General features: G+C 38.4%; 9 protein-coding genes across 11 annotated transcripts; 6 read left to right on the forward strand and 3 right to left on the reverse strand.

The window, feature by feature from the left end:
- Window positions 1-1,340: 1,340 nt before the first annotated feature.
- LOC17881951 (NDR1/HIN1-like protein 1) lies at window positions 1,341-1,976 on the reverse strand. The gene has a single exon (XM_006286700.1). The coding sequence runs from the start codon at window positions 1,974-1,976 to the stop codon at window positions 1,341-1,343; it is 636 nt and encodes a 211-aa protein (XP_006286762.1).
- A 594-nt stretch (window positions 1,977-2,570) lies between these two features.
- On the forward strand, window positions 2,571-4,330 carry LOC17883519 (nudix hydrolase 27, chloroplastic). Its single transcript, XM_006286497.2, has 6 exons — window positions 2,571-2,865; window positions 2,949-2,999; window positions 3,383-3,475; window positions 3,612-3,706; window positions 3,813-3,927; window positions 4,019-4,330. Exons 1-6 carry the CDS (start codon window positions 2,641-2,643, stop codon window positions 4,118-4,120), a joined length of 681 nt encoding a protein of 226 aa, XP_006286559.1. The 5' UTR covers window positions 2,571-2,640; the 3' UTR covers window positions 4,121-4,330.
- Window positions 4,331-4,507: 177 nt separating this feature from the next.
- On the forward strand, window positions 4,508-10,359 carry LOC17881893 (testis-expressed protein 10). Of its 2 annotated transcripts, XM_006286979.2 has the most exons (20): window positions 4,508-4,661; window positions 4,762-4,843; window positions 4,953-5,025; window positions 5,109-5,231; window positions 5,343-5,512; window positions 5,738-5,887; window positions 6,016-6,159; window positions 6,566-6,626; window positions 7,001-7,314; window positions 7,397-7,528; window positions 7,706-7,825; window positions 7,943-8,029; window positions 8,142-8,264; window positions 8,352-8,457; window positions 8,550-8,681; window positions 8,790-8,924; window positions 9,094-9,245; window positions 9,358-9,498; window positions 9,593-9,910; window positions 9,989-10,359. In XM_006286979.2, exons 2-20 carry the CDS (start codon window positions 4,787-4,789, stop codon window positions 10,082-10,084), a joined length of 2,634 nt encoding a protein of 877 aa, XP_006287041.1. In that variant the 5' UTR covers window positions 4,508-4,661; window positions 4,762-4,786; the 3' UTR covers window positions 10,085-10,359. The 2 variants fall into 2 exon arrangements, with proteins under 2 accessions (XP_006287041.1, XP_023637491.1); XM_023781723.1 differs by lacking the exon at window positions 4,508-4,661 and having other exon boundaries at window positions 4,678-4,843.
- A 265-nt stretch (window positions 10,360-10,624) lies between these two features.
- On the forward strand, window positions 10,625-12,682 carry LOC17884142 (ribosome biogenesis protein NSA2 homolog). Its single transcript, XM_006288327.2, has 9 exons — window positions 10,625-10,718; window positions 10,847-10,966; window positions 11,064-11,131; window positions 11,302-11,410; window positions 11,494-11,562; window positions 11,667-11,724; window positions 11,931-12,166; window positions 12,259-12,310; window positions 12,396-12,682. The coding sequence occupies exons 1-9, from the start codon at window positions 10,716-10,718 to the stop codon at window positions 12,461-12,463; spliced, it is 783 nt and encodes a 260-aa protein (XP_006288389.2). The 5' UTR covers window positions 10,625-10,715; the 3' UTR covers window positions 12,464-12,682.
- Window positions 12,683-13,117: 435 nt separating this feature from the next.
- On the reverse strand, window positions 13,118-14,609 carry LOC17881697. Its single transcript, XM_006288427.2, has 3 exons — window positions 14,430-14,609; window positions 14,261-14,334; window positions 13,118-13,964 (listed from the first exon to the last, which is right to left on the reverse strand). The coding sequence occupies exons 1-3, from the start codon at window positions 14,447-14,449 to the stop codon at window positions 13,279-13,281; spliced, it is 780 nt and encodes a 259-aa protein (XP_006288489.1). The 5' UTR covers window positions 14,450-14,609; the 3' UTR covers window positions 13,118-13,278.
- A 748-nt stretch (window positions 14,610-15,357) lies between these two features.
- LOC17884200 lies at window positions 15,358-16,353 on the forward strand. Its single transcript, XM_006289788.2, has one exon. The coding sequence runs from the start codon at window positions 15,764-15,766 to the stop codon at window positions 16,229-16,231; it is 468 nt and encodes a 155-aa protein (XP_006289850.2). The 5' UTR covers window positions 15,358-15,763; the 3' UTR covers window positions 16,232-16,353.
- A 2,637-nt stretch (window positions 16,354-18,990) lies between these two features.
- On the forward strand, window positions 18,991-21,897 carry LOC17881880 (fasciclin-like arabinogalactan protein 17). Of its 2 annotated transcripts, none has more exons than XM_023780787.1 (3): window positions 18,991-20,776; window positions 21,404-21,521; window positions 21,591-21,897. In XM_023780787.1, exons 1-2 carry the CDS (start codon window positions 19,471-19,473, stop codon window positions 21,475-21,477), a joined length of 1,380 nt encoding a protein of 459 aa, XP_023636555.1. In that variant the 5' UTR covers window positions 18,991-19,470; the 3' UTR covers window positions 21,478-21,521; window positions 21,591-21,897. The 2 variants fall into 2 exon arrangements, with proteins under 2 accessions (XP_023636555.1, XP_023636556.1); XM_023780788.1 differs by having other exon boundaries at window positions 21,621-21,897.
- Window positions 21,898-22,419: 522 nt separating this feature from the next.
- On the forward strand, window positions 22,420-25,757 carry LOC17883043 (putative pentatricopeptide repeat-containing protein At5g06400, mitochondrial). The gene has a single exon (XM_006286652.2). It carries the CDS (start codon window positions 22,495-22,497, stop codon window positions 25,543-25,545), a length of 3,051 nt encoding a protein of 1,016 aa, XP_006286714.1. The 5' UTR covers window positions 22,420-22,494; the 3' UTR covers window positions 25,546-25,757.
- Window positions 25,602-27,312, reverse strand: LOC17884428 (iron-sulfur cluster co-chaperone protein HscB, mitochondrial). The gene is made up of 6 exons (XM_006288353.2): window positions 26,905-27,312; window positions 26,674-26,770; window positions 26,491-26,580; window positions 26,305-26,370; window positions 26,089-26,157; window positions 25,602-25,945 (listed from the first exon to the last, which is right to left on the reverse strand). The coding sequence occupies exons 1-6, from the start codon at window positions 27,234-27,236 to the stop codon at window positions 25,808-25,810; spliced, it is 792 nt and encodes a 263-aa protein (XP_006288415.2). The 5' UTR covers window positions 27,237-27,312; the 3' UTR covers window positions 25,602-25,807.
- Between the last annotated feature and the right edge of the window lie 58 nt (window positions 27,313-27,370).

Here is a 27,370-nt window from a genome sequence, read left to right on the forward strand (position 1 = left end):
AGCAAGAAGAACTTAGACAATGGTGCAAAACTCTAATAAGTCTATACAAAATATAGAAACAGTACAAGCCAGTCCCGGTCCAGACTTTCGGAATTATATGTGTTGGTTGCAAGTTGAAACTGAAGGTGGGGTTTCCATATATATGAGAACAATTCCACAGATGAAAGTTATTTTTATCAGTTAATGAAAATGTTTAATGTGAAAAATTTCTCAACTTCAAAGAAAATTAAACATTGCAAAGACTTTTTATTGTTTGGTTTTTAACATTGCAAAGACTAGGGGAGGTTGGTGTTGTTGGGATGATGTGACCTGTAATTGTAAAACGAAGATTATTAGCTGAAGAGATGCTTTCAGATGTTACATCTTTCTTAAATGAGAAAGGTCAAGCAGATTTAACCAAAGAATAATAATACTAGATCCCAACTGAACATTATATTAAATTTTAAACAGTTATAAATAATATATATCAAAAGTACTCTGAAACTAGTAATACAATAATTGAAGAGAAGAAAAAACTGCTGAACAAACGTTTTCATTATAAAATGCGGTGTCAGTGTATATCGTAATTACACATTAAACTAAATAGAACATTAAACAAATATATTTCACGAGATCCTTCGAGCTTAGTTGTCTGGACGAAATAGTTCAGTTGATTTCGACAAACAAATGATGAAGACTTTAGTTCTTTCTGGGACTTTTCATAGAACTAGCTAGTTTTGGTGGTTCTCACCACAAGTTTGTTTTGTTAATAATCATTGTGAAAATTTAGAATGCATATCATGACTTTTTTTTTTTTTACTTCAATGCATCATGACTCGAACGTTGAATTGGTATGGATGGTGTTACCAACGAACCAATATTGGTACAAGTTCATGAACAATTCAATAATTTTACTTACGTTATCCTTTGGTTATCTCATGTATGATGATTATTCATTCTCAGTTCCGAGTTCCCATTATACATCTTCTTATATAATTTACACGCTTACTTCGATTCCAATACTAGGATTGTGTATTCAAATAGGTTAAACAAAAACAATGTAGGATTCGGCTACAAAGGAAACCAAACACGTGGGAGAGTCAGCAGAATGTATAAGAAAAAAAAAACATAATAACAAAAAGAAGTCGCATCAGTATTAGTTGGTAACGAAATATAACGATCATTGCGGCAATGATCGAATTGGACCTCATTCTTACGCTATATTTGAATGTTCTTATTGAACCTTTCTAGTGAAAGAATTAATACTTCAAAAACTTTATACGAAAGTACCAAAATATATTACGTAACTAATAATAAAAAATCTGTGACCTGATGATATCACCGTCACAAGTAGTCTTTTCTCAGACACTAACACTGCAAGGCATGGTTAGGGAATATTTAACGGCGTTGTTTCTGACAATAACTCCGGAGTTCTCATTACGGAAGTTAATAATCGCGAGGCACCGAACGTGGAGGTGATATTCTCTGGTGATGAAAGTTTTCCAACGGATTTTTCCGTCGAGATGAAGGTCCAACCTGATGGAGCCAGCTTTATGGTCTTGATCGAGATACTTAGCGTTGTAGTGTGCGACGGGAACAGAGTCACCACCGACAAAAGGAGACCAAACGGTGACTTCTTTATGTCTTTGGTAAGTCGTAGGGATCGATGTCGGTACAGTGATCTGTTGGCTATGGTAAGAAGCGTAGACGTCGAGACTGTCGTAGTAGATACCGATATTACCGTTAGGGTTACGAGAGGAGACAGTGACTTGAAAGGCTGAGGAGAGGCGGTTCGGTGGATTTCCCGAGACGTTGAAGTTGTAGACGGTGGCGTCTTGGAGGGTGAATTGTGGCTTAGATGGTCGATGGATTACCCAAATCAGGAAAATTGAGAGAAGGACTACGAAGAGGGTTATTAATAATGGCCATATCACCCTGTAGAGGATTTTACGGTACCTTGAGTGGCTGTGGTGAGAGCCACATTCTTTTAAAGTCATGTCGGAGCTCCGGTGGTGATTATTGTTAGGAGGTTTAGTGGAAAAAAGAGAAGTTTAATATATAGTCTGTGTAGAAAGTTTATTAATTTAATAACGATAACAGTGTATGGTAATGTAAGTAATATGATATTTGGTAATAAAAATATTTATGAATGGGATTATGGATACATTATGTGCTTGTTTAGAAAATTGATTATTGTGCGATAGAAAAATAGGAAATTAACGAACGTTTAAACAAAAAGAAACGAAAACTAATGATTAAAGAAGTAATATAACTTCATGGAGAAAGGAAATTGTACATTTTTTGTTAGTTTGATATGATTGTTTGTCAAAAAAAAAAAAGATTTGGCTATATCGAATCTTTACGCCAAACCCTTATTTTATTTTACGTCTATAGAACAAAAGAAATCCATTAATTGGGCTTTGCTTTGGGTTAATAGCTCAATGGCCTTCTGAGCTCATGTTGACTTACAGAATTGCTCTAGTTTTGACTTTAAGACCATAGACGGTCGAAACGATGTCGTTTTGAGTATGCGAGCGAGTAAGGGTATTGTCGTAATAATATATTTCTATCACTTGTGAGAGAGAACATGAAAACCAATCACCGATAGTTCTGAGCCGGGGACGAAGGAGGAAGCCGCGCTATTAAGAAGTTGCCGTCGTCATGGCCGTGAAGGCTTCTGGATTCATAGGGAAATCAGCAGTCTCAGTTCATCTAGATTGCTGTTCGTTTCCTGTGAAACTCTCTTGCTTGAAACTTCCCGTCTCTTCTCCAAAGCCACTGGTGGTTTTATCCGTTGCCTTATCTCCGCCGGCTATAACATTTGAGTCTCCTCCGGTTGGTTACCGGAAAAATGTTGGGATTTGTCTCGTTAGCCCATGTAGAAAGGTAACTCCTTTCTCCCTTTTATCTGATTTGGAACGAGTTTGTCCACTTGATTGGGATTTGAAAAATGGTTTTGGAATTGGCAGATTTTTACGGCGTCGAAGATTCATGTTCCGGATACATGGCAGATGCCTCAGGTGAATCTTCTATTAGCTCTCTTTGTGATTCCAAAATGGGTTTATTGTAGTCCTTTGTTTGCTGAGTAATTTGATTGCTTTGGAGAGCTTAGCTCTCACTTCTCACCAAACAACAGCTCCTTTGTACTGTTTTGATAGAGGTGTGCTAGTTCATTTGAAAATACAAAGTTATAACCATGGTAAGGACCAAATGCAAATGACTATAAGGATCTCAAACTCGCAGTGAGGATATGAGAAAGTGAAACTGAGAAATAGGTTATGCTGGAGATTCACCAGCTTTTTTTTTTTTTTTTTTTTTGGGACAAAGGAGATTCACCAGCTTATGATCCTGTAGGTGTAGGGTATCAATTTTGGGCATATGTTTACTAACTCTGCTTTTACAGGGTGGTGCTGATGAGGGAGAAGATTTGAGAAACGCTGCCTTTCGAGAGCTTAGAGAAGAAACAGGGGTTACCTCTGCGGAATTCATTGCGGAGGCACGCTTTTGACATCTCTCTCATAGTAAATTGTTAAATCTATTTCAACAAGATTCATTTCTAAGGTTTTCGGAATCAGAGTTGGAATTGCTTTGTGTATCACCAAACTGAGCTTTTGACTATTTTAAAAATCTAGATTCCAAACTGGTTGACCTATGATTTTCCCCGAGACGTGAAGGATAAACTAAACCGGAAATGGCGAACAAGCTACAAAGGCCAAGCTCAGAAGTGGTAACAACTAAAGCTTATAACAGTCTACTATATCTGTGGAAACAATCTTATAGCTGCATATACAGGATCCAAACAATTGTTTGTTCATGATGTTTGTCTGATACAGGTTTCTCTTCAAGTTTACGGGCGAAGAGGAAGAGATAAATCTCCTTGGAGATGGTACTGCAAAACCAGAGTTTAAGGTGTGGTCTTGGATGCTACCAGAACAAGTGATTGAACATGTGAGTGAGCTTTTGCCTTTAGAGTATTATTGTGCTTGTGTGTGTGTGCCTGCAATATGTCGGCCTTATAATTCTTTCGTTCTTCTGACAGGCTGTATACTTCAAGAGACCTGTCTATGAGCATGTCATAAAGCAATTCAACCCTTATATTATGGATGGAGAGGTGGTCTCCATGGACTCGTCTAAGGATTGAATCTGCACAAGCTTCACCAAGTGAATACACTGATTAGGAGGAAAACAATCAATTCATTATACAAGTTTCTCTTGAGCCCCATTATAGATGAATATTGCATGAATCTCCTTAATGTTCAGACTTCAGACATCGATCTTGTAGTTTGATGCTATATATATAAATCCTCACGAATGATTTAATTCTAATAGAGCTCAATATAGTTGCTGCTGATCCAAAAGAAAGTTTAAGAACTTTTTTTTTGTAATCACTTCCTTAACTTTTTTTTTATAACTTTTGAGGGAACTAAATAATTTTAAATGGACTAAAAAAGGAAAAAACAAAAAAATAACCTTAAAGTCTTAAACCCTACGTGGCCTTTGTCTTGTTTTTTTCCTTCGCCTAAATTCGTTGCCGGCGGTATCCTCAGCACCACCTGCAAATCGGCGTCGTTTGGCGGATTTGGTTTAATTACAGCATCTAAACCGGTCTAATTAAAAGCCTAGCCTTAACCGAATAATACAGTCCCCTTCCGCCACCACCTCTGTCTCCCCCCTGTTACTAGGTATTTGTGAGACACTCTTGATTGAGTTTTTACGTCTGTGTGATTGTTTATCTCTAAGCTTCAGGGGAAGCTAATTTGAGTTGCTTCTGGGGTTTTACAGTAGCTGTATTTAAGATATATAAAATATGGTTCGCTCCAAGGCTCCTGCAAAGAAGCAGCAAAAGAAAGGAATTGATTTCAAGGTGTGTTTTTTAAACTTGTTTGTCTCTTTTCTTCTTAAATTCGATGAGTCTTCTTCTTCTTCAAGTGTTTGATGAATTGTGCTGATGATATTTTGTTTTATTTTGGCAGAAAATTAAGAGAAAGCTCGGGAGAAAATTGCCTCCACCGAAGAATGCAACTAACACTGAGATTAAATCCAAAGGTATCTGCTTTCTTCTGAAATTCAGTTTTTCTTCTTCTTCCCTTATTAGCTTAGCTCTGTGCTTATCTTTGAAATTGCTGCAGCTATTATACTTCCTGAACAAAGTGTGGGAGCTGAAAAGAGTGGCTTAGCTACAAGTAAGAAAGGTTTGACCTTGAAAGAGCTTCTGCATCAAACTTCTCATCACAATGCCAAAGTTCGCAAGGGTACTCTTTTTTTTTCTTTTGCTCATGTTGAATTAGATGTTTTTGGTTGAGGAAAATATCATTCCTTGCTATGTTGTTCCGTGGATCAATTTTGGTGTTTTGTCAATGTAGATGCATTACACGGTATCAAAGACCTTTTAAAGAATTATCCGGCAGAGCTGCAGTCACATAAATATACTATCATACAGAAACTCAGGGAACGCATTAATGATGATGATATGCTAGTGAGAGATACTTTTTATCAACTATTTGAGAGTGAGATCTTTCCTGCTTGTAAGGAGGTATCAGTTCTTCTCTTTTTTTTGTTCTCCACTTGTTATTTTCATTTGATCCACTTACGTTGGTTCTCTTACTTTGTTGTGTTTGTTCCATTTCATATTATGAGTTCAATATGTAAATTTGAAATTTATATGGTGTATAGTCTGTTTCTTATGCATCCCCTTTTTAAACTTGCCTCTTTAATTAACTGTTGTATCTAACAGCCGATTATATGTGAATCTATTCAGGATAGCCAGGGCCCTATGGTGTCACTTTTAATGTCATACGTATTTAACGGTATGACTAATTCAGCGATTGATGTTCGGTTGATGGCTTTTAAATTTTTCCACCTTGTTGTGGAGTACTACCCGCCTACCTTTTCCTTGTATGCTGAAAAGGTGACTACTATGATTTCTTTGATTATGACACAGACTTTTACATTTCCATTTTTTGCCTGTAGCTTTTTGCTTTATATGTTTATTCTTGCAAGACTTTCCCTGAAATTTCCATCTACTACTTGTTGCAGATTCTCGAAAACTACAAGGATATTATTCAAAAAAACCATTTTTATGTCCAAGATAAAAACAAGCTAAAGGTAGCTCTTTCTGGGTTGGCACATTGCCTGTCGCTGTTGCCATGTGATGAGAGTAACATCGAATCACAAAAGCAGGTATCTAATCAATTTCCACTCCTGATGACTCCAAAGTTCTTGTTTTGTGCATGCCAGGAAGTAGCATAGCGATGTATATGGTTCTGCTTTTTCTTTTTTTGGTATCTATCTTGATAAAAGGCTGAGTATATAGAATGCAGCTATATCTTTAAAATCCGAGGGAACCATATGGAGAAATTTTTTTACCTCTTGGAGAGTCTATAATATTTTCAAAGAACGGTGACGCCTATCAACAAGTTTCCCAATAAAGGCACTGTCTTATGAAATTAGTTCAGAGAGATCCTTTGTATTTATTACTATTTCTTTAATTTTAGATACTCGCATAACCACTCTGGGAATTTGCTCTGTTGTGCCGATTCTAACTCTTTTGTTTTACATTTTATGCCCCTTTTTCAATCTTTTGCAGGGACCTTTACGGAATGAACCGATACTCGCGTATGAGCAAGATGGTGCAAAAGTATCTTCTCGTATGTACCATCTGTTTTTTTTTCTCATAAGTTATTGGTATATGGCTTGTAGCATGTTTTCTTGAACCTATGCACTTAGCAACTGTACAACTAGTCCATTTTCCTTTGCCCTCTTCCTCTCTAGTACGACTTTCAGATTGGCTATGCAAAGCTCGGAAGAAATAAGTAGCTGTTGCATATTTAAAATTTCATATCCCTTTATTTTTGTTCTACTGTCTCTCCCCACAATTCATAATCTATGGTTTGGATATAAAAATGTCGCCACGTAGATTTGATTTTCTTAGTAATTAGATAGCACCAATGGTTCCTTTTTCTATGATTTTGCATGTGCTGAAGTTTACAGATTTTAACCATTTTTTAATGGGTTCTTACAGATTTTTCCCATGTCTCCGGGGGATTGAAGGAGATTGTTGGAGTCTTAATCAATTGTTTCCAAGATTTCATTCCATTGATTCATGCTCCGCGAGGATTCGATGCACCATCATTTAACTGTATCAACCATATACTTTGCAGCATACGTTATGCAATCAAGTTTTCCATTCATAGGCACACTCAGAGACAGAATACATGGCTACCCGCATCTGAAGAAGTTACTCTGATGATACTGGATCAAGACATAGCGTCATTGTTATCGAAAAAGTTACTTGGTTCTTTTCCCCTTAATCCAGAAAACAATCTTTCTGGGAAGGTACGAAAATAGTTAATTTGATATTCTTGTATGTTGCTGCAACGATAGACCTTCCTAGCACCAGCTGATTGTTTGTTGACAGGTTGATGAAAGGTACTTTATCCTCAATAGTAGATTGACAGAAATCTTTTTGGAAGTAAGTGAATGGAGCCACCTTCCTACTGATATTTCCAATAGATTTCTGGAATTTATTGAGAATACACTACTAGGCAAGGTTAGCTCTCATTACTTTACATTAATATATTAACTCAAGCTGATTAGTTGCTTACAAACTTTTTTTTATGTGCGTCCCTCTGTCTGCATTTTATCTGATTACTGCCAATTTCCTTGCAAATCTACACGGGAACTAAAAAAAGTATCTCACTGGAATTTGCAAACATTTATTTAACAGATCATCGGGAGCATTAGGCTTAGTAAACCTATTCACGAGAAGACATTACTTGCATTCTTGCCCTTTGTTCCAAAACTTATTTTGAGGGTGGACCATGACTGGAGAGAAAATCTTCTGCAGGTTCGTATAAGAGTCTTTGAGCAATTTTAGTTAGACAGTGAGATATACCTTTTCAATTCCTTTGATAGCTAGTAGTAACATCGTTTTATATATGATTGTTTGTATTTATATTTTCAGGCATTTACCGCTACCTTCAGCGACTGCAAACCAGAGTCTACACTTAAATTAGCCTGCGTTTCAATTGTTAGAGACGTGATTATCCCTGTAAGTAATTTTTCCATGAAATGTTCAGTCGTAGATATTTGCTGACTGTTTCAACCCGCTTTAAACTTTCTACACACATTGAAATCTAAATCTGCTTCTTGTATATCTGCAGAATGGAGATATCCGTTATCCCAATGCAAGTGTACCAACAGTAAATAACTACCAGAGTGCTTGGGTCAACAAACTTCCATCACTGCTTAATCTGTTAGGTGATAAGCATCCCGAATCTACCAAGGTAATCCTTACTACATGGACCCCTTTTTGATCAACTAGGATCACTTCCTCGTTTTCTCATTTATACCAATTTTGTTATTTTCTTCAGGTTGTTTTGCAACTTTTGCTTGACCTTGGGCGAGTTGGGTGTCTGAATCATTGCCCCACATTTGAAGAAGACATCAGAAACTTCTTCATCCCTTCTCAGGGAGAAGGTGTGCAAAACAAAAAAAACGTTCTTTGAAATTCTTAGTGTCACTAAACTTAAAATAGGACTTGACGTTTTGTCATCTTTTAAATTGTACAGGTGATGTACATGGGGGATCTTTTGCAAATCTCCCTAGGGAAACCCAAGAACTGGCTCTCTGTTTTCTTTATTACTTCACCATAGACAATTTCAGCTCCCCTATGCTGAAAGCAATAGTTTCATGCTGTCTGTGTGAGTATCACATTGCATTCCGCTGCATTTATTCAACTTTAAAACTGGCTTCTGTTGATGATAGAATGAAAAAAAAGGGTAATTGACCCAACTCAATGTGTATTACAGATCCACAACTTGAACCAGGTGTGTTGTATCGAATAGTGGAAATTCTTCACACTGCTTACAGAGCTGGATATATCCATATTACAGATCATTTTAGCTTCCTTATCACTGTAATTGCACGTTTCAAAGCTGTCCCAGGTACTTTCTGGAATCTGTAAGATTATTTGTTGCTTTTGGGTTTAAGAAAATACTTATATGTATTTATTTGAAGTTTTCGAAAGGAATTCGATTTTGAGATTGTTTGAGAGATAATCATGCCTTTTTATGTAATGGTGATAGCTTACCTTATTATTTTATGTTCATGTAGAGAAATTGCAGGTAGTGATGGAGTGTAATGAGCGGAAGACATATTGTGGCACGTTTCAAGCGCTTACAAACCTTGTGTGTTCATGCTTGTCAGAAATGGGTGATGGTTCTCTTGTTCTCCAGATTCTAGAGAAAGTTTTACTCGAACAAATAGTAAGTTTATCTTTTGTGTAATATAAGTATTATCAAAAGAGATATAAGTGCATAGTAATATTCTCGTGTATGGCATTGCAAATACTTAAGGATATGTTTCTTCTTGATTCAGATTGTGAAGCCTGCGTTGGAAAATGGCTGTGCCATACTCAGGATGATCTGCGCGTTGGACTCTAAACCTACGAAACTTTCTCAAAGCAGTTTAACAACTCTAATTGAATTCTTACCAGGATACTTGATCGACATAGTCAATGTAAGCACATTACTTTTGTACACTTTTCAGGGTCCTTTTGTTTCATTTAATTTCAACATTGGGATTAACACATCTCTCTGCACTCTTCTTGCAGTGTATACCAGAAGATAAGGAGAACTCTTACCTTTACATACAAACATGTCTCTACTATTTATTACCTTGCTATTTCTTGTTCGAGCGAAGCTCCAAACTCACGGAACAGGTTCTGAAAAGAATGCAATCGATGGTTAGTGAAAACACCAAAGCACTGGAATCGGTCCAAGACAGGGAGAGTGGTCGAAACTCGTTGAATTTGATACAGTGTATAGTCTCTGTGATCCTGCTGATGCACAACGATGTCAAAGTTAGGAAGATAATATTGTTATCCAAGTCGGAGATCGATTTGATTCTGCAGAACGTTATCTCTTTGCAGGTTTCATTTCCTACTCTCTTATTGTTACTGCAAACTGCGAAACCTTGGCCTGATCAGTTTTGCATCTTAATTGTGCAGTCCTCACGAAGTACAAGCTTGACTGTTGAAGGAAAACATATGATGAAAATTGCGGGGGAGCGACTTAAAATTGCATCCAAAAGCTTACTCGCCTAACAAGTTCCACAACTGTATCATAAAAATCACTTGCGCTCTCTTCTACGAAGGATGCTAAAAAGATACCTGACTTAGCTTTGCTCGTTTGGGAAAGCAGCACCAGTTTTGATGGCAATTATGTAGAACTTTTGGTTTAGAGCTTAATTAAAGTGATTAGACTTCCAACCAAAAATATGATGAGTTTTCACATGGAAAAGCAAACAGTCAACATACTTAGTACTTACACTAGCTTTGGTACCAATTGTTGAAGTTTTAAAAAGTTAATTTAAATCTAATTTGATCGTAAATGGGAAGATCTGAACCATAATTTTTTTTAACCTATGATAACTCTTTCCAGCACTACACCATGAGTATTCAAAGACTATGTGCTTGTGCCCTGCGCCCCTGCCCTTGAGTGTAAGAAACTAAAGAAACGTTGAAAAGTCAAAACTCTCCAATAAGCGTCCATCGTTTGACTTCCACCATCTGAAGTAATGGGCTTAAGCATCTTATGATTTAAAGCCCATTAACTTGTGACAACAATAATCCGACCCGTTGATAAAACCCTAGTTCGCAGTTTCTAAACATCTCTCTCTCCATCTTCCCGTCTCCGTCTCTCTCACCGTCGTCGTCTGATCGCTTTAGAGTAACCATGGTACGTTCTCCGCCGCCTTAGTATCCGTTTTCTTCTTCTTAAAGCTTTCGTTTCTCAGATACTATGGAGAGATTTTCGATATCTGACAATTTCTGTGGTTTCTTATATTGCTGGATGAATAACAACAGCCTCAGGGAGATTACATAGAGCAACACAGGAAGAGGTATGGATATCGCCTCGACCACCATGAGCGCTTGCGCAAGAAGGAGGCTCGTGCAGCTCACAAGCACTCCACCATGGCTCAGAAGGTTGTTATTTCTTCTTCTTTTTATTCCATATTGTTTTTTCAAATAATTTCAGCTCGCCTTTTACTGATTCATCATTGTGTTTTTGGTGAAATCGCAGTCTCTAGGTATCAAGGGTAAGATGATTGCTAAGAAGAACTATGCTGAGAAAGCTCTCATGAAGAAAACGTAAGTGTTTCCTTTTTCTTCTCTGTGACTGAGTATTATTTAGGCCAAAGATGTTTACTAGCAAGGTGGATTGCCAAAAGTTTTAAGTGTCATTGTGGTTTCTGTAGAATGAAATTAGCATAAATTTGCTTACCTTTTGTTTGACTTTTTTACTTTGTGTGACACTACAGATTGAAAATGCATGAGGAGTCATCATCAAGGCGTAAGGCTGATGAGAATGTTCAAGAAGGAGCTGTTCCTGCTTATCTTCTTGATCGTGAAGAGACCACTCGGGCCAAGGTTAGTTGTTTTTTCAGTTGAGATATCTCTACTTCTGAAACTTGGTGAGGCAATGCATTAAAAAGTTGTTTTTGTGTTTGTAGGTTCTTAGTAACACCATTAAGCAAAAGAGGAAAGAGAAAGCTGGCAAATGGGAGGTTCCTCTTCCAAAGGTGAAATCTCTCTGCTTTTGCATTCCTTCATTGTTGAAACTCTAACTGATGGGTAAAGCTTAAATTCTTTTCTCTTGGCAGCTAATAGCCCCTTCCTTTTACAGGTCCGTCCAGTCGCTGAAGATGAAATGTTCAGAGTGATCCGATCTGGGAAAAGGAAAAGTATGTATCTGCTTTCGGATCCTGATTTAGCTGCTTCTTTTGTTGTCACTTTATGTTTTAAGACGCCTAATTGTACAGATGCTATCGATTCAGGAATTGATTGTAGACTATAGATTGAGTTTACTTTGTGGATCTGTTTTGTTAGTTCTGAATAGTCTGCTTACAACTATTGAAGTGCTTTTTCCTTTTTTCTGCATCAACTACAGCAAAGCAATGGAAGCGGATGGTTACAAAAGCTACATTTGTTGGACCTGCTTTCACAAGGAAGCCTCCGAAGTACGAGCGTTTCATCCGTCCATCTGGGCTACGTTTCACCAAGGCTCACGTCACTCATCCTGAACTTAAGTGTACTTTCTGTCTTGAGATCATCGGAGTTAAGAAGAATCCTAACGGTCCCATGTATACATCACTTGGTGTCATGACCAGGGGAACCATCATTGAGGTTAGTTCCCGAGTTCTATACATATTAAGTTCGCACTTATCTCAGCTATGTTAAAGGTGCAAATATCACAAGTTATGTGAATGGATTTTCAGGTCAATGTGAGTGAGCTTGGCCTTGTTACACCTGCAGGAAAGGTTGTTTGGGGTAAGTGAGGACAAATATACTGACCCTTATGCAAAAGCCGTAAATAGTGTTGGCAGTGCCTTAACTATCTTCATTTTGGTTTCAGGGAAATACGCTCAAGTGACTAACAATCCCGAGAATGACGGATGTATAAATGCTGTTTTACTTGTGTAATCAAATGTCAGGCATTGTCGAAGAATTATTATGGATAGAAATAGCGAGGATGATGTTTGGTTACTGTTTCTTTTTGTTCTCTCCTGAAACAATTTTGTGCTATCTTAAAGTTTTTTTTATGGAATCATTGTGGTTTTGTCTTCGCATCACATTAACCAGCTCTTGTAACTTTCCAAGAATCCCACATTATGAAACTTGTTGCTTCTAATGTTCATATTACATTACAATTGCCAGCTAATTTTCCTTTAGAACACATATTTGTTATTACTCAACCCTGAGACAGATCTGAAGGTAGACATAAAAGCGAAAGCTAATAAAATGTTTGATGTTATAAAGGAAAAAACTATTACATCTCTATGCTTTTGCGCAAGGATGTAGTCCAATATGACCGTTACTTACTGCTTCTCACGGCTGGTGCGTCGGGCGAGACCGAGAGATGCGTGAGTGATTAGTGTTTATTTGGATTTCGCAGTTTGGTTCCGTTTTAGGGTAGAGTTTGGCACGGACCGTTTTAGGCTAGAGTTAAAGAATAGGTAGAGAGACGAAAGAGACTAATAATTGGAGGGTCATAAAGAAAAACAAGATATAAATAAAAACTTGGTAATTACGTATGTGTTTGTTGTTGTTTTTGTGTTTGATCTTTTCCACCTACTGTATACAGTATAAGCTAGATTTGCTTATACTTTGCTCAATTGTGCATATAAGAAAATATAAGTTTTTACAAGTAGTATTCTATATTAGAACAATTTTTTTTAAGCCAAAGCACAACATGAAATACAACAGTGAGATAAGCTGATGAAGCTTAAGCTTATCTATTAACTAGTGCTTGGTAAAGCTATGGCTGCCAATGGAGGATCAAGAACTTGGAAAAGTCCTGAAGACAACCTTCTTGTAAGGTCCTCTGCTTCAACTTTCGTGACGTCAGCTCGCATTCCGATATCAGTCGCGTATCTACTAGCACAATACACACCAACCGCCGTAGCCGCCATTCCATAAATGTTTGTTGTCACAAGCCGCATTGGCGTTGACAAAACCGCAGCAATAGGCCCACCTATAATGGAGACAGCCTGTCCACTCTGTCCCATTGTCCTTCCCCCAAGAACCAGCAATCCGGTTTTGCAATATATAGCGAAATCCTCACAGTTATTCTTGAAAACGTCGTAGCATCCAAACCCGTTTTGAAGGAGGTGTTTGGCCCGGTGGACAACTATGTCATTAGGGTCAGCGACAGCGAGTGTACATGTTCCTCCTCGGGCTTTGGCGAGGAAGTGAGCAGCGTTGACAGAGTACTCAAACCGATACAGAACACCACCAGCTAGGAAACAGCTTAGGCACGAGGAAACAACACCATGACCTTCGTTTGGTGGAACGCAGGTTGGACAGTGGGTGTGAATCCGGGATGGACCTGAGCTCACTAGAATGAGATCTAGAACAGTCCCGGTTCCAACTTCTTGGCCTCGTCTAGTGAAATGGATGACTCTATCATCTCCAACATAGACCCCTAAGCACAAACGTAGAAAAAATAACTTGTGAACTATGCAAAATATTAGTAACTCCATCACAACATTGGTGGATCACCTTAAAGCCTAGCTAGTTGATAAGAAAGCATCAATTCTAATTCATCGACCAAAAATACCCACAAACCCTAAAATTTTCTCGATCATTTATTAAATTGATTGAACACTAGACAGCTTAAGTTACATAGACGGAAAAAAATCGAACTTTGAAAGAGTCAAAAGCAATAAATAGAGAGAACAATTGGGTTAGGAAGAAGAGAAATCGAAGATGAATACAAACCGTGATGGGCATAGATGTAAGCAGTCCTCCAGGAGTAGATATGATCCCCAGGTTTCAAACTCGATCTGTCGATCCTGTTCTAACACAAGAGATATACAAATTTTGTGAGAAAACGTAAGATGATAAACAAGTTCTCTGGAAAACAAAAGAGAGAGGGGGAAGACGAAACCTGTTGGAGAGAAGACCCATCGGATGAATGATCTCCTAACGTCTTAGAAGAGACGAAGCTGCCACAGTCTTATCTTCAAAGCTAGAGAGAGTCAGAGAGAGAAATCGTAGTTATTATGCTAAAAATTGCTTCCGTTTCTCTGCTTTTCTTTTCTTCGTCGTTAAGGAAAAAATTAAAAGCAAGAGAGCAAGATAGAAAGAGAGAGAGAGAGAGGGGACAGGTGTGAACAGCGTGGATTTTGCGTGGCATCGTTTCTTGTTTTTTTTTTTTTTTAAATATAAACTGGGCCCGTAATGGGCCTTTGATTTTATAGGTCTCATATCGTATTAAAATTCTAAAGCCCAAACCCATATTCTCTTTTATTGGTGTTGTGTTTTGATGTGGGCTACATTAAATTTGTTTTTGCAGTTTAAAGAGAGTCAAATAAAAAAGTTTAAAGCTCAAAATATCACATTTTTAATTAACTGCTTTTTTTTGGATAACAAAATCACACACACTTTATTTATTCATAAATTTTTATTAAAATATATATGTTAAAAAAGAAAATTTTTTAAAAAAATATGTAATTGCGTTATCCATTAGTAATTATATTTAAATATATTTTTTTTAGCATTATCCAGTGGTAGACGGTAGTAGATTATATGATAAGTGCTAGTGTGTGATAATTATCAAGTAGTCAAGATATTTTCTTATCTAAACTTTAATGATTAGTCAAAAAAAAAAAAAAACAGATAAGATATAAGTAGGATATTTTGAAAATCTAGTAATGAATTGTGTATCCTTGTATAACATTTAAGATTCAATTATAGATATTAATCCAACTGATTTAAATAAGAACAATTACGTGGAATACTATCATTTAATATATATATATATATATAACCCAAAGAAAATAATTGGTATGTTAATAAAATATATGAATCATGGCTCCTCGTCGTCATCTACTACTACTAGTACTAGTATCCCAAGCGTAACCGAAACAGAAACACATTTCTCTGACTTTATTATATAGCTTTTTTGCCTTCTTCTTCCTCTTTTCTTTTTTTCCAATCTTTTACAATAATATTCATCCGTACGCTCTCTCTCCCACACTCTCTCCAGTCTCCTATTCAAAACGAAACCTTTGAGATTCTCTCGAAAGATATCTCCTTTTCTCTGGCGATTTTCTCGGTTTTTTTTCTTTTATGATGAATCGGTGATAACCAGAAGAGCCAAGAGAGGAGGATCGATAGATTCGTGTATCTTGATTTGATTTGATTGGATTGGATTGAGATCTCTCTATCTGCATTTGTTTTGATAATTAGTCAAAAACAAACTCTCAGATTTATTCGTATATGATGAATCCGTCGACTTCTACCAGCCGGAAACAACCGGGTCTCCGTCGAAGTCTCTCATCGCCGTCGTTATGCGGCGGAGGATCCACCACGGCTGAGTGTTGCGGTGGTACGACGGCGAGTTGCGCGGCCATTTGTCTTTGCCCTTGCAGCGTCGTCAACCTCGTCGTCCTCGCTGTTTACAAGGTTCCCCGCGGACTCTGCCGCCGCGCACTCCGCCGTATGAGGCGGAGACGATTGGCCAAAAAAATGGAGAGTTCAGAGAGTGGAGATTGCGAGAAGAAGCTGGGCAAAGTAGGGAGTTCGCAATTCGCTGTACATCCGCTGGGGAGCAAAGACGAGAAGGAGGAGGAAGAAGAAGAAGATGATGAAGCTGTGATTGCATTGGAGAAGGAGATGTGGAACAGATTCTACAGTGGAGGTTTCTGGCGAAGCCTTTCTCGTGCTGAAACGGCGTCGCCTCCTTAATGCTTCTAACATTCTTGTTGAGATTGTTTTTGTTCAAGTGTTAGTCTGTAAAACCAATATGTGAATTCGAGATCATGATCAATGTTGATAGAAATATATGTGTCAATTCAATTTATCTAGAAGCTTTTCAATCAATCTTTTTTGGATTGTGACTTTCTAATGTGATATATATATATGGAATTGATGATAGATTATGTTACATTATTTAGTTCACATTAGAAAATGTGACCAAACTTTTTGTTTTGTTGGGTTAAAAGATTGGTTACTACATTGCCACAAAACTTGACAAAGGAATCAACTTTGAACTTTGTTGGGAGGTAATTATGTTTTAGCCGTACAGAGTAGACCGTCCACTAGGGTGAAGATCTCTCTACTTTGCAACAAGACCACTTTTTTGGAGATACGAAAACACACAAATAATTACAAGTCAAATCATAGTCAAAAGCAAAAGTTAACTTTGTAGTACGATGATTAAACATTAAAAACCAAAATAATATAAGAAATTATATATACATTCATGATGCGTGAATCATCTTAATTATAGATTCATGGACTAAGTTAAGTGTGTTTGATTAAAAAATTTTGGTAACGTACGTAAGTTGTATGTGCACTTCTAGGTTACACAATAATCTATGAATTCACAGATATGATAATGAAAGGATTTTTTTTTTTTTTTTTTAAAGGAGGAAAGACATATGTTTGAGTTTGGAACGTGGCAAACATGCCATAATGAACAGTCTAAGTAGGATCAATCAAACACTGTGAAGTAAACAGTGGTTTTGTATAACATAGAAAAGCTAAATAATAGTACTAACAAACACATGGATATTATGAAATTAGCTAGTTTTGGAGTAGCATAAACATTTGGAAAGAGTAGTGCATGATTAAGACGTGGTTTAGTTGGGGATCGTATAAAGAGAAGGAAGAAGGGATCCAGTAAGTAGATTCGGAAGAAGCGTGGGATATGGAATATAGCTGGTAGAGCTTTTAGATAGGTGTGACAGGCTAAGTGCTAGGGCTTGAGAGAGAGAGAGAGAGAGAGAGAGAGAGAGAGAGAGAGAGAGAGAGAGAGAGAGAGGGTCACACTGAGTCAGGTGGTGAAATAATAAAGGACGTCGAGTGAAAAAAAAGTGAATAAAGTTGAGTAATTAGGGTTTCATGTGAGGGCCAGAGTACAGTGTGACTCTTCGTGTAAACTGTCCTTTTCTTTCTTTACCCCTTTTTTTCTTATGTTCTCTTCTCTTCTCTGTGTGTGTGTGTGTGTGGGTGTGGGGGACCTTTCTTTAACATTGATTTCACAGAGTTCCTACCACACATGACACACCACGCTACATATTTATTTTAATTTTATTGACGAGCTAGCTATAGTACTCTTCTTTATTTCCTCTTTTATCTCTATTTATAAATACAGATTTGTTTAGTTTCAATTGTCTTTACACATGTAAATGCAGCTTCTGATAAGACAATTCTCCATGCGTTGAATCCAATGCATATTTGTCTTTAACTGTTCTTTTTTTCTTTTCTATTACAACATTAAGGTATACTTTTAATCAAACCTAACCCAATCGAAACTTGTGATAGCTGTGTGCAAGTTTGGACTTTATATAGTATTTACTAATTACTCATTTCTTATTGTTGTACTATTTTCACAACTTTGGTTTAACTATTTAGTTTTCTTTTTTCTTGTGAATGTGGCCGGTGGGATACACATTTTCTCCCAGTACAATGGCAACATGCATGGTGCTATGAAGCCAAGGTCTAGATACTATCAAACTGACAATGCGGTGTCATATATATCCCGAAAATTGTATTTTGGCTCAAGTTACAATATATAACCCATGTTTTAAAGGTCGTAAAATCAAAATCCAGGAGATATTATGGAAAATGTTTGATTCTAGGTCGAGTTGAGGATAGATATATACATGACTTAAACTGCAATATTGTGAGCTGTAGATGTAGAAACATATGCTCACTGTAAACTTCAATGGTGAAGAATGAAGATAGAACTATGGTTGTTTTAACGGAGACTTGTAAATGTTTTTGGAAGAAAATATTTGTAGGATTTACGTGATCCATAATTTTTTGTTTTTTTTTTTCAAAGTGTCACATGTTTTCCATTCAATTGTAATTCGCGTCGCGAGTTAACATCCCTACTCACGACTCACTAGAAAATGTTGTATTTTGCAAAACACATGAACTCGACATCTGTGGATCCATTTCATGACAAACCTACAACTTTAAACAATATGAGTGAGTGATGATGAGTGATCCCGAACATATGGGATATCCTAAACTCGCAGCAAAACTTTCGAAGTTTCTGGGTTACCAAAAATATAATCCAAGCTATAACGAAATAATACAAACAGGCCAACAGGCCCAACATGAGCCCAAAAAGATTATCCTCGTGGGTTAATAACAAGTTATTCGCTCTTCGAGTAAAATTGCTAGACGACAAAAAAGAAAAAAAAAAAAAAAAAAGAGAGAAAACAAAAAACGCTTAGTAGTGGCGTGACCTTTACGAACAAAGATTGGCGCGTGGAAGTAAGTAATTGGACGAAGAAGGGGTCAGTCATTACACAAGTCACAAACTCAATAGCAAACTAGAAAGATGGATGGATGGATGTTTACGTCCCAAACCGACAGCTTACTTTATAAGCCACGCGTTCTTCGGCTTCCCTTTTCTTTTCTTTTGCTTCTCCAACTCACATGCCCCTCTCTTCCTTTTACCTTTTTCCTTCTCCTCCTAATTTCACTTTCAAGCTAAGTATATCATCACGCACTTCTTTCGTTCCCTTTACCAAATCACACATTACTTTTCTCCAACCATTATTCTTCATACAAACCAATACAAGGGGGGAAAAAAGATTGAGAGGAAGTAGAAGCCAACTACAAGCCAAGGCCGAGCCGAGTCGAGAGAGGTGTGTGGAAAACATCCAAAGTCAGCAACAATTATAAAACTTTTTTGTGGGGGTGGTCCCATCACCAGGCTGGTTCCAAAAGTCTGAATAAACCCCCCAAAATACACTTCCTACTACTACACAACATAGACAGACACACAACCAAACTCTCTCAATCTCTCTCTTAACACTTCCACTTGCCATCGCCGACACTTCAAGATTAATAATACTCGAAGAATATATAACAAAAGGAAAAAAAGTAAACTCTTTCACTAAAAAAAAAGAAAGAGAAATTTATTGTTCCATCTTTCTCATAATCGGATCTTACAGAGATAGAGCTCCATGGATCGCCGCATCTATGGTGGCTCCGCCGTCATTCCTCTCTTTCTCTTCTTCTTCTTCCTAATCTCCTCCACCGCATCTGCATTACCCAAGAACAACACGAATCCTTCTTCCGGGTCCGGTCAGATCAACTCCAACTCCGTCCTCGTAGCTCTCCTCGACTCCCGTTACACTGAGCTAGCTGAGCTCGTCGAGAAAGCTCTTCTCCTTCAGACACTTGAAGACGCCGTTGGTCTTCACAATATTACCATTTTTGCCCCTCGCAATGAAGCTCTTGAGCGTGACCTTGACCCGGAGTTCAAGCGCTTCTTGCTCGAGCCAGGTAATCTCAAATCTCTCCAAACACTCCTCATGTTCCACATTATACCCCATCGGGTCGGGTCGGACCAATGGCCTTCGGAAGATTCGGGTCGGGTCAAGCACCCCACGCTTGGCAACGATCAGGTCCATTTGAGCCACGGTGACGGTAAAAAGATGGTTGATTCGGCCGAGATTATCCGGCCCGATGACTTGACCCGACCCGACGGATTGATCCACGGGATCGAACGGCTTCTCATTCCTCGCTCCGTTCAAGAAGACTTCAATCGCCGTCGTAGCCTCCAGTCAATCTCCGCCGTCTTACCCGAAGGAGCTCCAGAAGTTGACCCGAGAACCAACCGTCTGAAGAAACCCGTCGCTCCTAAACCCGCCGGATCTCCACCGGCTCTTCCGATCCAATCCGCCATGGCTCCTGGTCCGTCCCTAGCTCCGGCGCCAGCTCCGGGACCTGGAGGCAAGCACCACCACTTCGACGGTGAAGCTCAAGTCAAAGACTTCATCCACACACTGTTGCATTACGGCGGGTACAACGAGATGGCAGATATTCTCGTGAATCTGACGTCACTCGCGACGGAGATGGGTCGGTTAGTCTCAGAAGGCTACGTGTTAACGGTTCTTGCTCCCAACGACGAAGCTATGGCGAAATTGACGACGGATCAGCTGAGCGAGCCAGGAGCACCGGAGCAGATTATGTATTACCATATCATCCCTGAGTATCAGACGGAGGAGAGTATGTACAATTCTGTTAGGAGATTTGGGAAGGTGAAGTTTGATACGCTGCGTTTTCCTCACAAGGTTGCGGCTAAGGAAGCTGATGGTTCGGTTAAGTTTGGGGACGGTGTGAGGTCGGCTTATTTGTTCGATCCTGATATTTTTACCGACGGTCGGATTTCGGTTCAGGGGATTGATGGTGTTTTGTTCCCTCAAGAGGAGGAGCTCGTTGAATCGGTTAAGATACCGGTTAAGAAAGTTGTTCAGCCGAGAAGAGGTATGTTTTTCTTTCTTATGTGTGCTCTTATTGGTCTTATATCTAGTGTTTGATTGATCCGCTGCAGTAATCTTTAGTGTAGTTTGAATTAGCCATGAGATCTTGAGAATGTTAGTTTTGTCATTTTATTGTTCAAGAACAGTTTAGGGTCCAAGAATTTAAGACTGGTCTAGTAATTTGAGCTAAGACTAGGGTTCAAAAAATGTAAAGCTGGAGCCACGTTTCTGTCACTGGCTTGGTGCGGACTTGCCAATAAGATGGGTCTAGTAATCCAAATCCGGATGCTGTAATTACGAGCAACAGGTGCAGATTAGAAATGTGTTAGGAAAGTAAGGATTGATGAGAATATTAGATGATATGAAACCACAAGCAAGAATCAAAGATAGGTTAAGCTATTTTGTGTGTGTTTTGGTCATAGCCACTAAAACTAGCTGTCTATTAGCATCTTGTCATGTTTCCTACTTTCAAGATGTCTTGTTGGTAGTTAAAAAAATAGGGTATTTTATTGATAGCTTTGTGTAAAGTACGAATCCAGAATATTATTATAATTAAGGTGACAATCATGGAGAGATTAGTGTGTGTGTGTGTGATGGACTTTGACCTAATAAAGCTGTTTGAAACAAACAGGGAAATTGTTGGAAGTAGCCTGTAGCATGCTTGGTGCTGTTGGCAAGGAAACTTATCTCAGCAAATGCCGGTGAATTCGCAAACCCGCCAAAGAATTGATGTAAACGCATTCGAAAAGGTTAGTAAGATTTTTGTTGTTCATCGATACGCCGTTGTAACGAGAATTCATGTATTTCACTTTACTCAGCTGATTGAAGGTTTGGCCTTGGGTGAATAGGAAACGAAGAGAGGACCAACAACAACGTTTCGAAACACAAACAACCAATCTTCCATTGAATGAGAAGGATGGTTTGTTGAGTTCTTTTTTTCTTCATGTCTTAAATATATATTTTTGGGTGGGTGTTTGGTCTTTGGATTATGAATACTGTAATTAGATATATCAATCATTTTTTAATTAATTTGGTGGTGTATGAGAATGAGAGTACAATAAATAAAAAAAGGGAAGACAAAACTTTTACTTTTTTTTTTTTCTTTTATCCTAAGGATTTGTTGTTTTTGGAGTCCTTTGTTTGGCTTTTACTACAGGGAAAGTATAATTCCCCCATATGCCATATCAGTTGGTATGGTAAAGAGAATAACTAAATTATAGTCATCACTATGATTACAATGTCTCTCACTTTGGGAGAATGTATTCTATACATATTTGGTTACAATAAACTAAATTCACGTGGATGTATGGGAAGAGTGAGTTGGGTCAGGCTGTGTTTGTTGATTATTGGAGGACAAAGCACAAACTTAGCTGTCTTTGTGGTCTAATTTTCTTGTGAGAAATTTCTCAAGTTTTGATTTCTCCATGTGGTCTCATCGATGCTCCCTCAATGATTTCTTGTTTTCTTCTGATGCCGTTTTTGGTTCTTCATTCAAATAAAAGAGAATATATGAAGAAAAAAAATGATAGTGTCACATTACAAAGCAGGACCAATTGGTGCCATAATGCATCGTCTATAAACAGCAGAAATCTGATACCATCACCTACTAATAATAATATGACACGTGTGTTGTAAGTTTCAAACGTTTTCCGTCTGTTTTGAGTTGTGTTAACAACATCACACAGTTGATGTCGGAATTGACTTAGGAATTAAGTCAGAGCAATGAAAGCCTTGTTCCGATTCAAGTCCTGCTCTTTTGATCCAACCCGAAGGAACCAACTCGTTTCTTTCTCGGGTTTTTCAAAGTCATCGAAATCTAATAAACCCCGTGAGAACCCATCGAAGATCCAAGCAGAAGCCACTGCAATTACCTCACTTTTCAACGAGATTACTGAGATTTTAGGATCGGATGTTGTCAAAACAAATGAGACTACGCGGCTCAGATCCCATGATGACTCAGGACCTGTCTGTGGTAATAGAGCATTAGTTTCTTGCACGCAAGGTGTTCGTGAAAATGCTGCATTGGGATTTTCAGGCGAGAATGAAGAGGCTCAGAAAGGTCTTCTTCAAGAAGTCGACGTTTATCAGATTACTAGTGTCATTAGGGCAGACGACGATGTAGTTTCCATGGAGGATAGGTTAGAGAAATTGTGTTTTCGGTTTGAACCAAAAATAGTGGAGAATGTACTGAAGAGGTGCTTCAAGGTTCCTCATTTGGCTCGGAGGTTCTTTGACTGGGTGAAAGACAAAGATGGTTTTTCACATAGAGTTGGAATATATAACACCATGTTAAGCATAGCTGGGGAAGCAAGGGATCTCGATATGGTAGACGAACTGGTTAAAGAAATGGAGAAGAACGCTTGTGATAAGGATATTAGGACATGGACTATTCTTATTTCAGTGTACGGGAAAGCAAAAAAGATAGGAAAAGGGCTGCTAGTTTTTGAGAAGATGAGGAAAAGTGGTTTCGAACTCGATGCTGCAGCTTACGATATCATGATTAGGTCTCTATGCATCGCCGGAAGAGGTGATCTTGCGCTTGAATTCTATAAGGAGATGATGGAAAAGGGTATCACTTTTGGATTGAGAACCTACAAGATGTTACTGGATTGCATAACGCAATCAGAGAAAGTTGATGTAGTCCAGTCCATTGTAGATGACATGGTCAGGATATGTGAGATATCAGAGCATGATGCTTTTGGTTATTTGCTCAAGAGTTTTTGTGTTTCCGGTAAGATAAAAGAAGCGCTGGAACTGATCCGCGAGCTAAAAAACAAGGAAGTGTGCCTAGACGCTAAACATTTTGAGATTTTGGTTAAAGGACTTTGTAGAGCCAATAGAATGGTAGATGCTCTAGAAATTGTCGATATAATGAAGAGAAGGAAACTGGATGACTCAAATGTCTATGGGATCATTATCAGTGGGTATCTCAGACAAAACAATGTTTCTAAAGCACTTGAACAGTTTGAGGTTATAAAAAATTCAGGGAAAACACTTAGAGTTTCTACATACACTGAGATTATGCAACACCTTTTCAAGTTGAAACAGTTTGAAAAGGGTTGCAATTTATTCAGTGAGATGATAGAGAACGGAATTGAGCCTGACAGTGTCGCTATCACAGCCATGGTTGCTGGTTATTTAGGCCAAAACCGAGTAGCTGAAGCATGGAATGTGTTTGGCAGCATGGAGGAAAAGGGCATCAAACCGACATGGAAATCTTATTCGATCTTTGCTAAGGAGCTATGCAGATCAGCAAAATATGATGAGGTCCTGAAGCTACTTAATCAGATGCACACCTCCAAGATGGCTATCAGGAATGATATGTTTTCTTGGGTTATCTCCAGTATGGAGAAAAATGGTGAAAAGGAGAAAGTTGAACTTGTCAAAGAAATCCAGAAAAAATGCAATTTCTGTTGTCAAGAACCAGACGAATATGACAAAGAAGATTTTAGGCAAGAGGGTGAGTTTGTTCAAGAGTCAGCTCTTCCACCAGCTTCTTCTGCTGTTGATAAAATAACGGTACAAGAAATTTGTCGCATGTTATCATCCTCCCGAGATTGGGAGAGAACCCAAGAATCTCTAGAGAAATCGACAGTTGAGTTCACGCCAGAACTGGTAGTTGAGGTTCTACGTAATGCTAAGATACAAGGCAACACTGTTTTACGTTTCTTTTCATGGGTGGGAAAGAGAAATGGCTATAAGCACAGTTCAGAGGCATACAACATGAGCATCAAAGTTGCAGGATGTGGGAAGGATTTTAAGCAGATGAGAAGTCTGTTTTACGAGATGAGAAGACAAGGCTGCTTGATAACACAAGATACATGGGCAATCATGATAATGCAGTATGGTAGAACTGGTCTTACTAACATTGCTATTAGAACGTTCAAAGAAATGAAAGATATGGGTCTGATCCCGAGCTCTTCGACGTTCAAGTGTTTAATCACAGTTCTTTGCGAGAAGAAAGGCAGGAACGTTGAAGAAGCCACCAGAACGTTCCGTGAGATGATTCGTTCGGGTTTTGTCCCAGACAGAGAACTAGTCCAAGACTACTTGGGATGCTTATGTGAAGTTGGTAACACAAAGGATGCAAAAAGTTGTTTGGATTCTCTCTGCAAGATAGGCTTCTCAGTCCCTGTGGTTTACTCCATTTATATAAGAGCTCTTTGTCGAATTGGAAAACTAGAGGAAGCTCTGTCAGAATTAGACAGATTTAAAGGAGAGAAATCTTTACTAGATCAGTATACTTATGGAAGCATTGTTCATGGTTTTTTGCAGAGAGGGCAGTTACAAGAAGCATTGGCTAAAGTAAATTCCATGAAGGAAAAGGGAATAAAACCCAGTGTTCATGTCTACACATCTTTGATTGTTCATTTCTTCAAGGAGAAACAGCTCGAGAAGGTTATAGAGACATGTCAGGAAATGGAAGAAGAAGGCTGCGAACCTTCAGTTGTTACATTTACGGCAATGATCTGTGGGTACATGAACCTGGGAAAAGTGGAAGAGGCTTGGAAAGCATTCCGCTATATGGAAGAGAAAGGAACTTCACCAGATTTTAAAACATACAGTAAGTTCATAAACTGTTTGTGCCAAGCAGGCAAATCTGAAGATGCCCTAAAGCTTCTGTCCGAGATGCTGGATAAGGGTATTGCTCCAAGCACTATCAATTTCAGGACAGTTTTCTATGGGTTAAACAGAGAAGGCAAGCAGGATCTTGCCCGGATTGTTCAACAGAAGAAGTCGGCTTTAGTAGCACAGCGAAAGGTATCTACATGACCTCTCTCTCTGACAAATTACTGTAATTCTGTATCAATGGAAGAACCTCATACAAATGGAGCAAATTAAATATTTTTCTTAGCAACGAATCTGTAAATGCTCTTTTATTAAAAGCCCTCTGTTCTATATAGCTAAACTAAAAACATGGAGCTAAGATACTGTAGTTATGAGCCATGATGTGTTCCCTTCAAATGTGACCGGTAAGGCTAAGAGGCAAACATTAAGAAAAAAACGTGTTCATTTTAAAGGACGACTACATGCCTCATAGCTTCTTCACAATTTCTTCACAGGCTCGTTCGTAATAAGTCATTCTCTGTATGCATTTTACAGCTTCATCAAACCTTTGGCTTTCAAAGGCTTCGACGAAAGAGTCAGACCATTGCTTCAATTTCTCTTGTACCTTGAGAAAAAACAACAAAATCACATTGATTCGATCAGTTCAGTATAGTCAAGTATTCAACCAGTGCCCAAAGCTGCAGGTTTTAAGGTGTTTGTAGGCAAACATCTGAAGGAAGCTAGATCAATCAGGAATTTTCAAGGTACCTGGGATTGGATCTGGTTTAACGCTTCAGAACCATCTGCTTCTGATATGGCCTCTCTGAGTTCCATAATCTAACACCATTTTCAATGAATAAAACTGAGTGAATGTGTTTATTTATGTCAGACATGTCTTTGCACCTTTAGAGTAGCAGAAAAAGTTCCACAAAACTAATATATGGCATCACGACTAATAACTTGTGAATAGACTAGGCAGCTTACCTCCATTAACAATGTTGGGTCTGTTATTGTTTCTTCTTCATTGACATTTATGCCACTCAACTTCATCTACATCACGAAATCAAATAGTTTCAGAGAAAACTGCAACCTTTGAGAATCCTTAAACAATAGAAGCAAAAACGACAAGGAAAAACCATTAAAACGTAATGCAAAAGTGAAGAAGCTCACAATATACATTGCTCTCGATAGCCGCTTGGTTAATGTCCTGCATGCTTCAGTCACCTTAGCAGACTGCTCGGCTGCGTAATCTCTTTCTTTCTGTTAACAATTCAAAAAGCAAAAGCTAATTCTAAGAGAAGATGAGTACTAACATTGCAGGCATTGTAAGAGAGAATGTACAAACAAAGAGACCTGGGATTTGTTGTGAACTAAATCAGGATGTAGCTTCTTTTGCCAATCTTTGTACTTGCCTTCGAGGCTTCCAGGTTCTATCTCATACTTCTTCTCCCTATAACACAAGACGTTATTGAATGAGAATTTGAAAAACCCAATTCAAAGGTCTCATCTTTTTGCATGATCCACATAAAAATCCAAATTTGACATAAACCCTAGATTCTAACTAATCAACTCGGTTACACTTACAGGCCAAAAATCTGAAAATAATCGACGGAATCATCGACAGGTTGAATACTACGGCATGATTCACAGAACAAAAACGCAGCTTTCTCGCCGCAGTTCCAGCAGCCGGAGACTCTCTTCCCGGCGCCAGAGTCCGAGCTGAAAACTCTCCCGGAACATCGGAGTCGTCTAGCGAGAGCCTCAGCTGAAGAGTAATGTTGAAGGGATTCGCGAGGCAATTGGGTTTGTGAACGAATCGAAGCAATCGTAGCGAGTGGATTGCACGGGGAAGTTGAAGGATAGGTTCGTCTGTAAAGGGTGGAGATGGAAGCCACCAGCGTCTTCGTTTTCTTCATTACGGGATCAGAGGAAGCTTTGGGCTCTAGAGAGATCGTCGTGTACTACTTAGTGTATGTCTTTTTTTTTTTTGGTCAAACGGTTAGTGTATGTCTTTAATCTTATTTTACCCATTCAAAGCTTATAATATTAT

Source organism: Capsella rubella, unplaced genomic scaffold, assembly GCF_000375325.1.
Source record: "Capsella rubella cultivar Monte Gargano unplaced genomic scaffold, Caprub1_0 scaffold_6, whole genome shotgun sequence".
Classification (NCBI taxonomy): Eukaryota; Viridiplantae; Streptophyta; class Magnoliopsida; order Brassicales; family Brassicaceae; genus Capsella; species Capsella rubella.

Bases quoted from the DNA above. Each gene is read 5' to 3' on its own strand.
- LOC17881951 (XM_006286700.1), bottom strand. From the start codon at position 1,976: ATGACTTTAAAAGAATGTGGCTCTCACCACAGCCACTCAAGGTACCGT.
- LOC17883519 (XM_006286497.2), top strand. From the start codon at position 2,641: ATGGCCGTGAAGGCTTCTGGATTCATAGGGAAATCAGCAGTCTCAGTT. The intron at 3,000-3,382 runs GTGAATCTTCTA...CTGCTTTTACAG, and splicing joins ATACATGGCAGATGCCTCAG to GGTGGTGCTGATGAGGGAGA. The intron at 3,928-4,018 runs GTGAGTGAGCTT...TTCTTCTGACAG, and splicing joins CAGAACAAGTGATTGAACAT to GCTGTATACTTCAAGAGACC.
- LOC17881893 (XM_006286979.2), top strand. From the start codon at position 4,787: ATGGTTCGCTCCAAGGCTCCTGCAAAGAAGCAGCAAAAGAAAGGAATT. The intron at 8,265-8,351 runs GTAATCCTTACT...TATTTTCTTCAG, and splicing joins AGCATCCCGAATCTACCAAG to GTTGTTTTGCAACTTTTGCT. The intron at 8,682-8,789 runs GTGAGTATCACA...TGTGTATTACAG, and splicing joins AATAGTTTCATGCTGTCTGT to ATCCACAACTTGAACCAGGT.
- LOC17884142 (XM_006288327.2), top strand. The intron at 11,725-11,930 runs GTATGTATCTGC...CATCAACTACAG, and splicing joins CCGATCTGGGAAAAGGAAAA to CAAAGCAATGGAAGCGGATG. The intron at 12,311-12,395 runs GTAAGTGAGGAC...TTTTGGTTTCAG, and splicing joins TGCAGGAAAGGTTGTTTGGG to GGAAATACGCTCAAGTGACT.
- LOC17881697 (XM_006288427.2), bottom strand. From the start codon at position 14,449: ATGGGTCTTCTCTCCAACAG. The intron at 14,335-14,429 runs GTTTCGTCTTCC...GTGTTAGAACAG, and splicing joins ATGGGTCTTCTCTCCAACAG to GATCGACAGATCGAGTTTGA. The intron at 13,965-14,260 runs GTTTGTATTCAT...GTTTGTGCTTAG, and splicing joins TTACATCTATGCCCATCACG to GGGTCTATGTTGGAGATGAT.
- LOC17884200 (XM_006289788.2), top strand. From the start codon at position 15,764: ATGATGAATCCGTCGACTTCTACCAGCCGGAAACAACCGGGTCTCCGT.
- LOC17881880 (XM_023780787.1), top strand. From the start codon at position 19,471: ATGGATCGCCGCATCTATGGTGGCTCCGCCGTCATTCCTCTCTTTCTC. The intron at 20,777-21,403 runs GTATGTTTTTCT...TGAAACAAACAG, and splicing joins AGTTGTTCAGCCGAGAAGAG to GGAAATTGTTGGAAGTAGCC.
- LOC17883043 (XM_006286652.2), top strand. From the start codon at position 22,495: ATGAAAGCCTTGTTCCGATTCAAGTCCTGCTCTTTTGATCCAACCCGA.
- LOC17884428 (XM_006288353.2), bottom strand. From the start codon at position 27,236: ATGAAGAAAACGAAGACGCTGGTGGCTTCCATCTCCACCCTTTACAGA. The intron at 26,771-26,904 runs GTAAGTGTAACC...CTTGTGTTATAG, and splicing joins TATTTTCAGATTTTTGGCCT to GGAGAAGAAGTATGAGATAG. The intron at 25,946-26,088 runs GTACCTTGAAAA...TTTTTTCTCAAG, and splicing joins TAAACCAGATCCAATCCCAG to GTACAAGAGAAATTGAAGCA.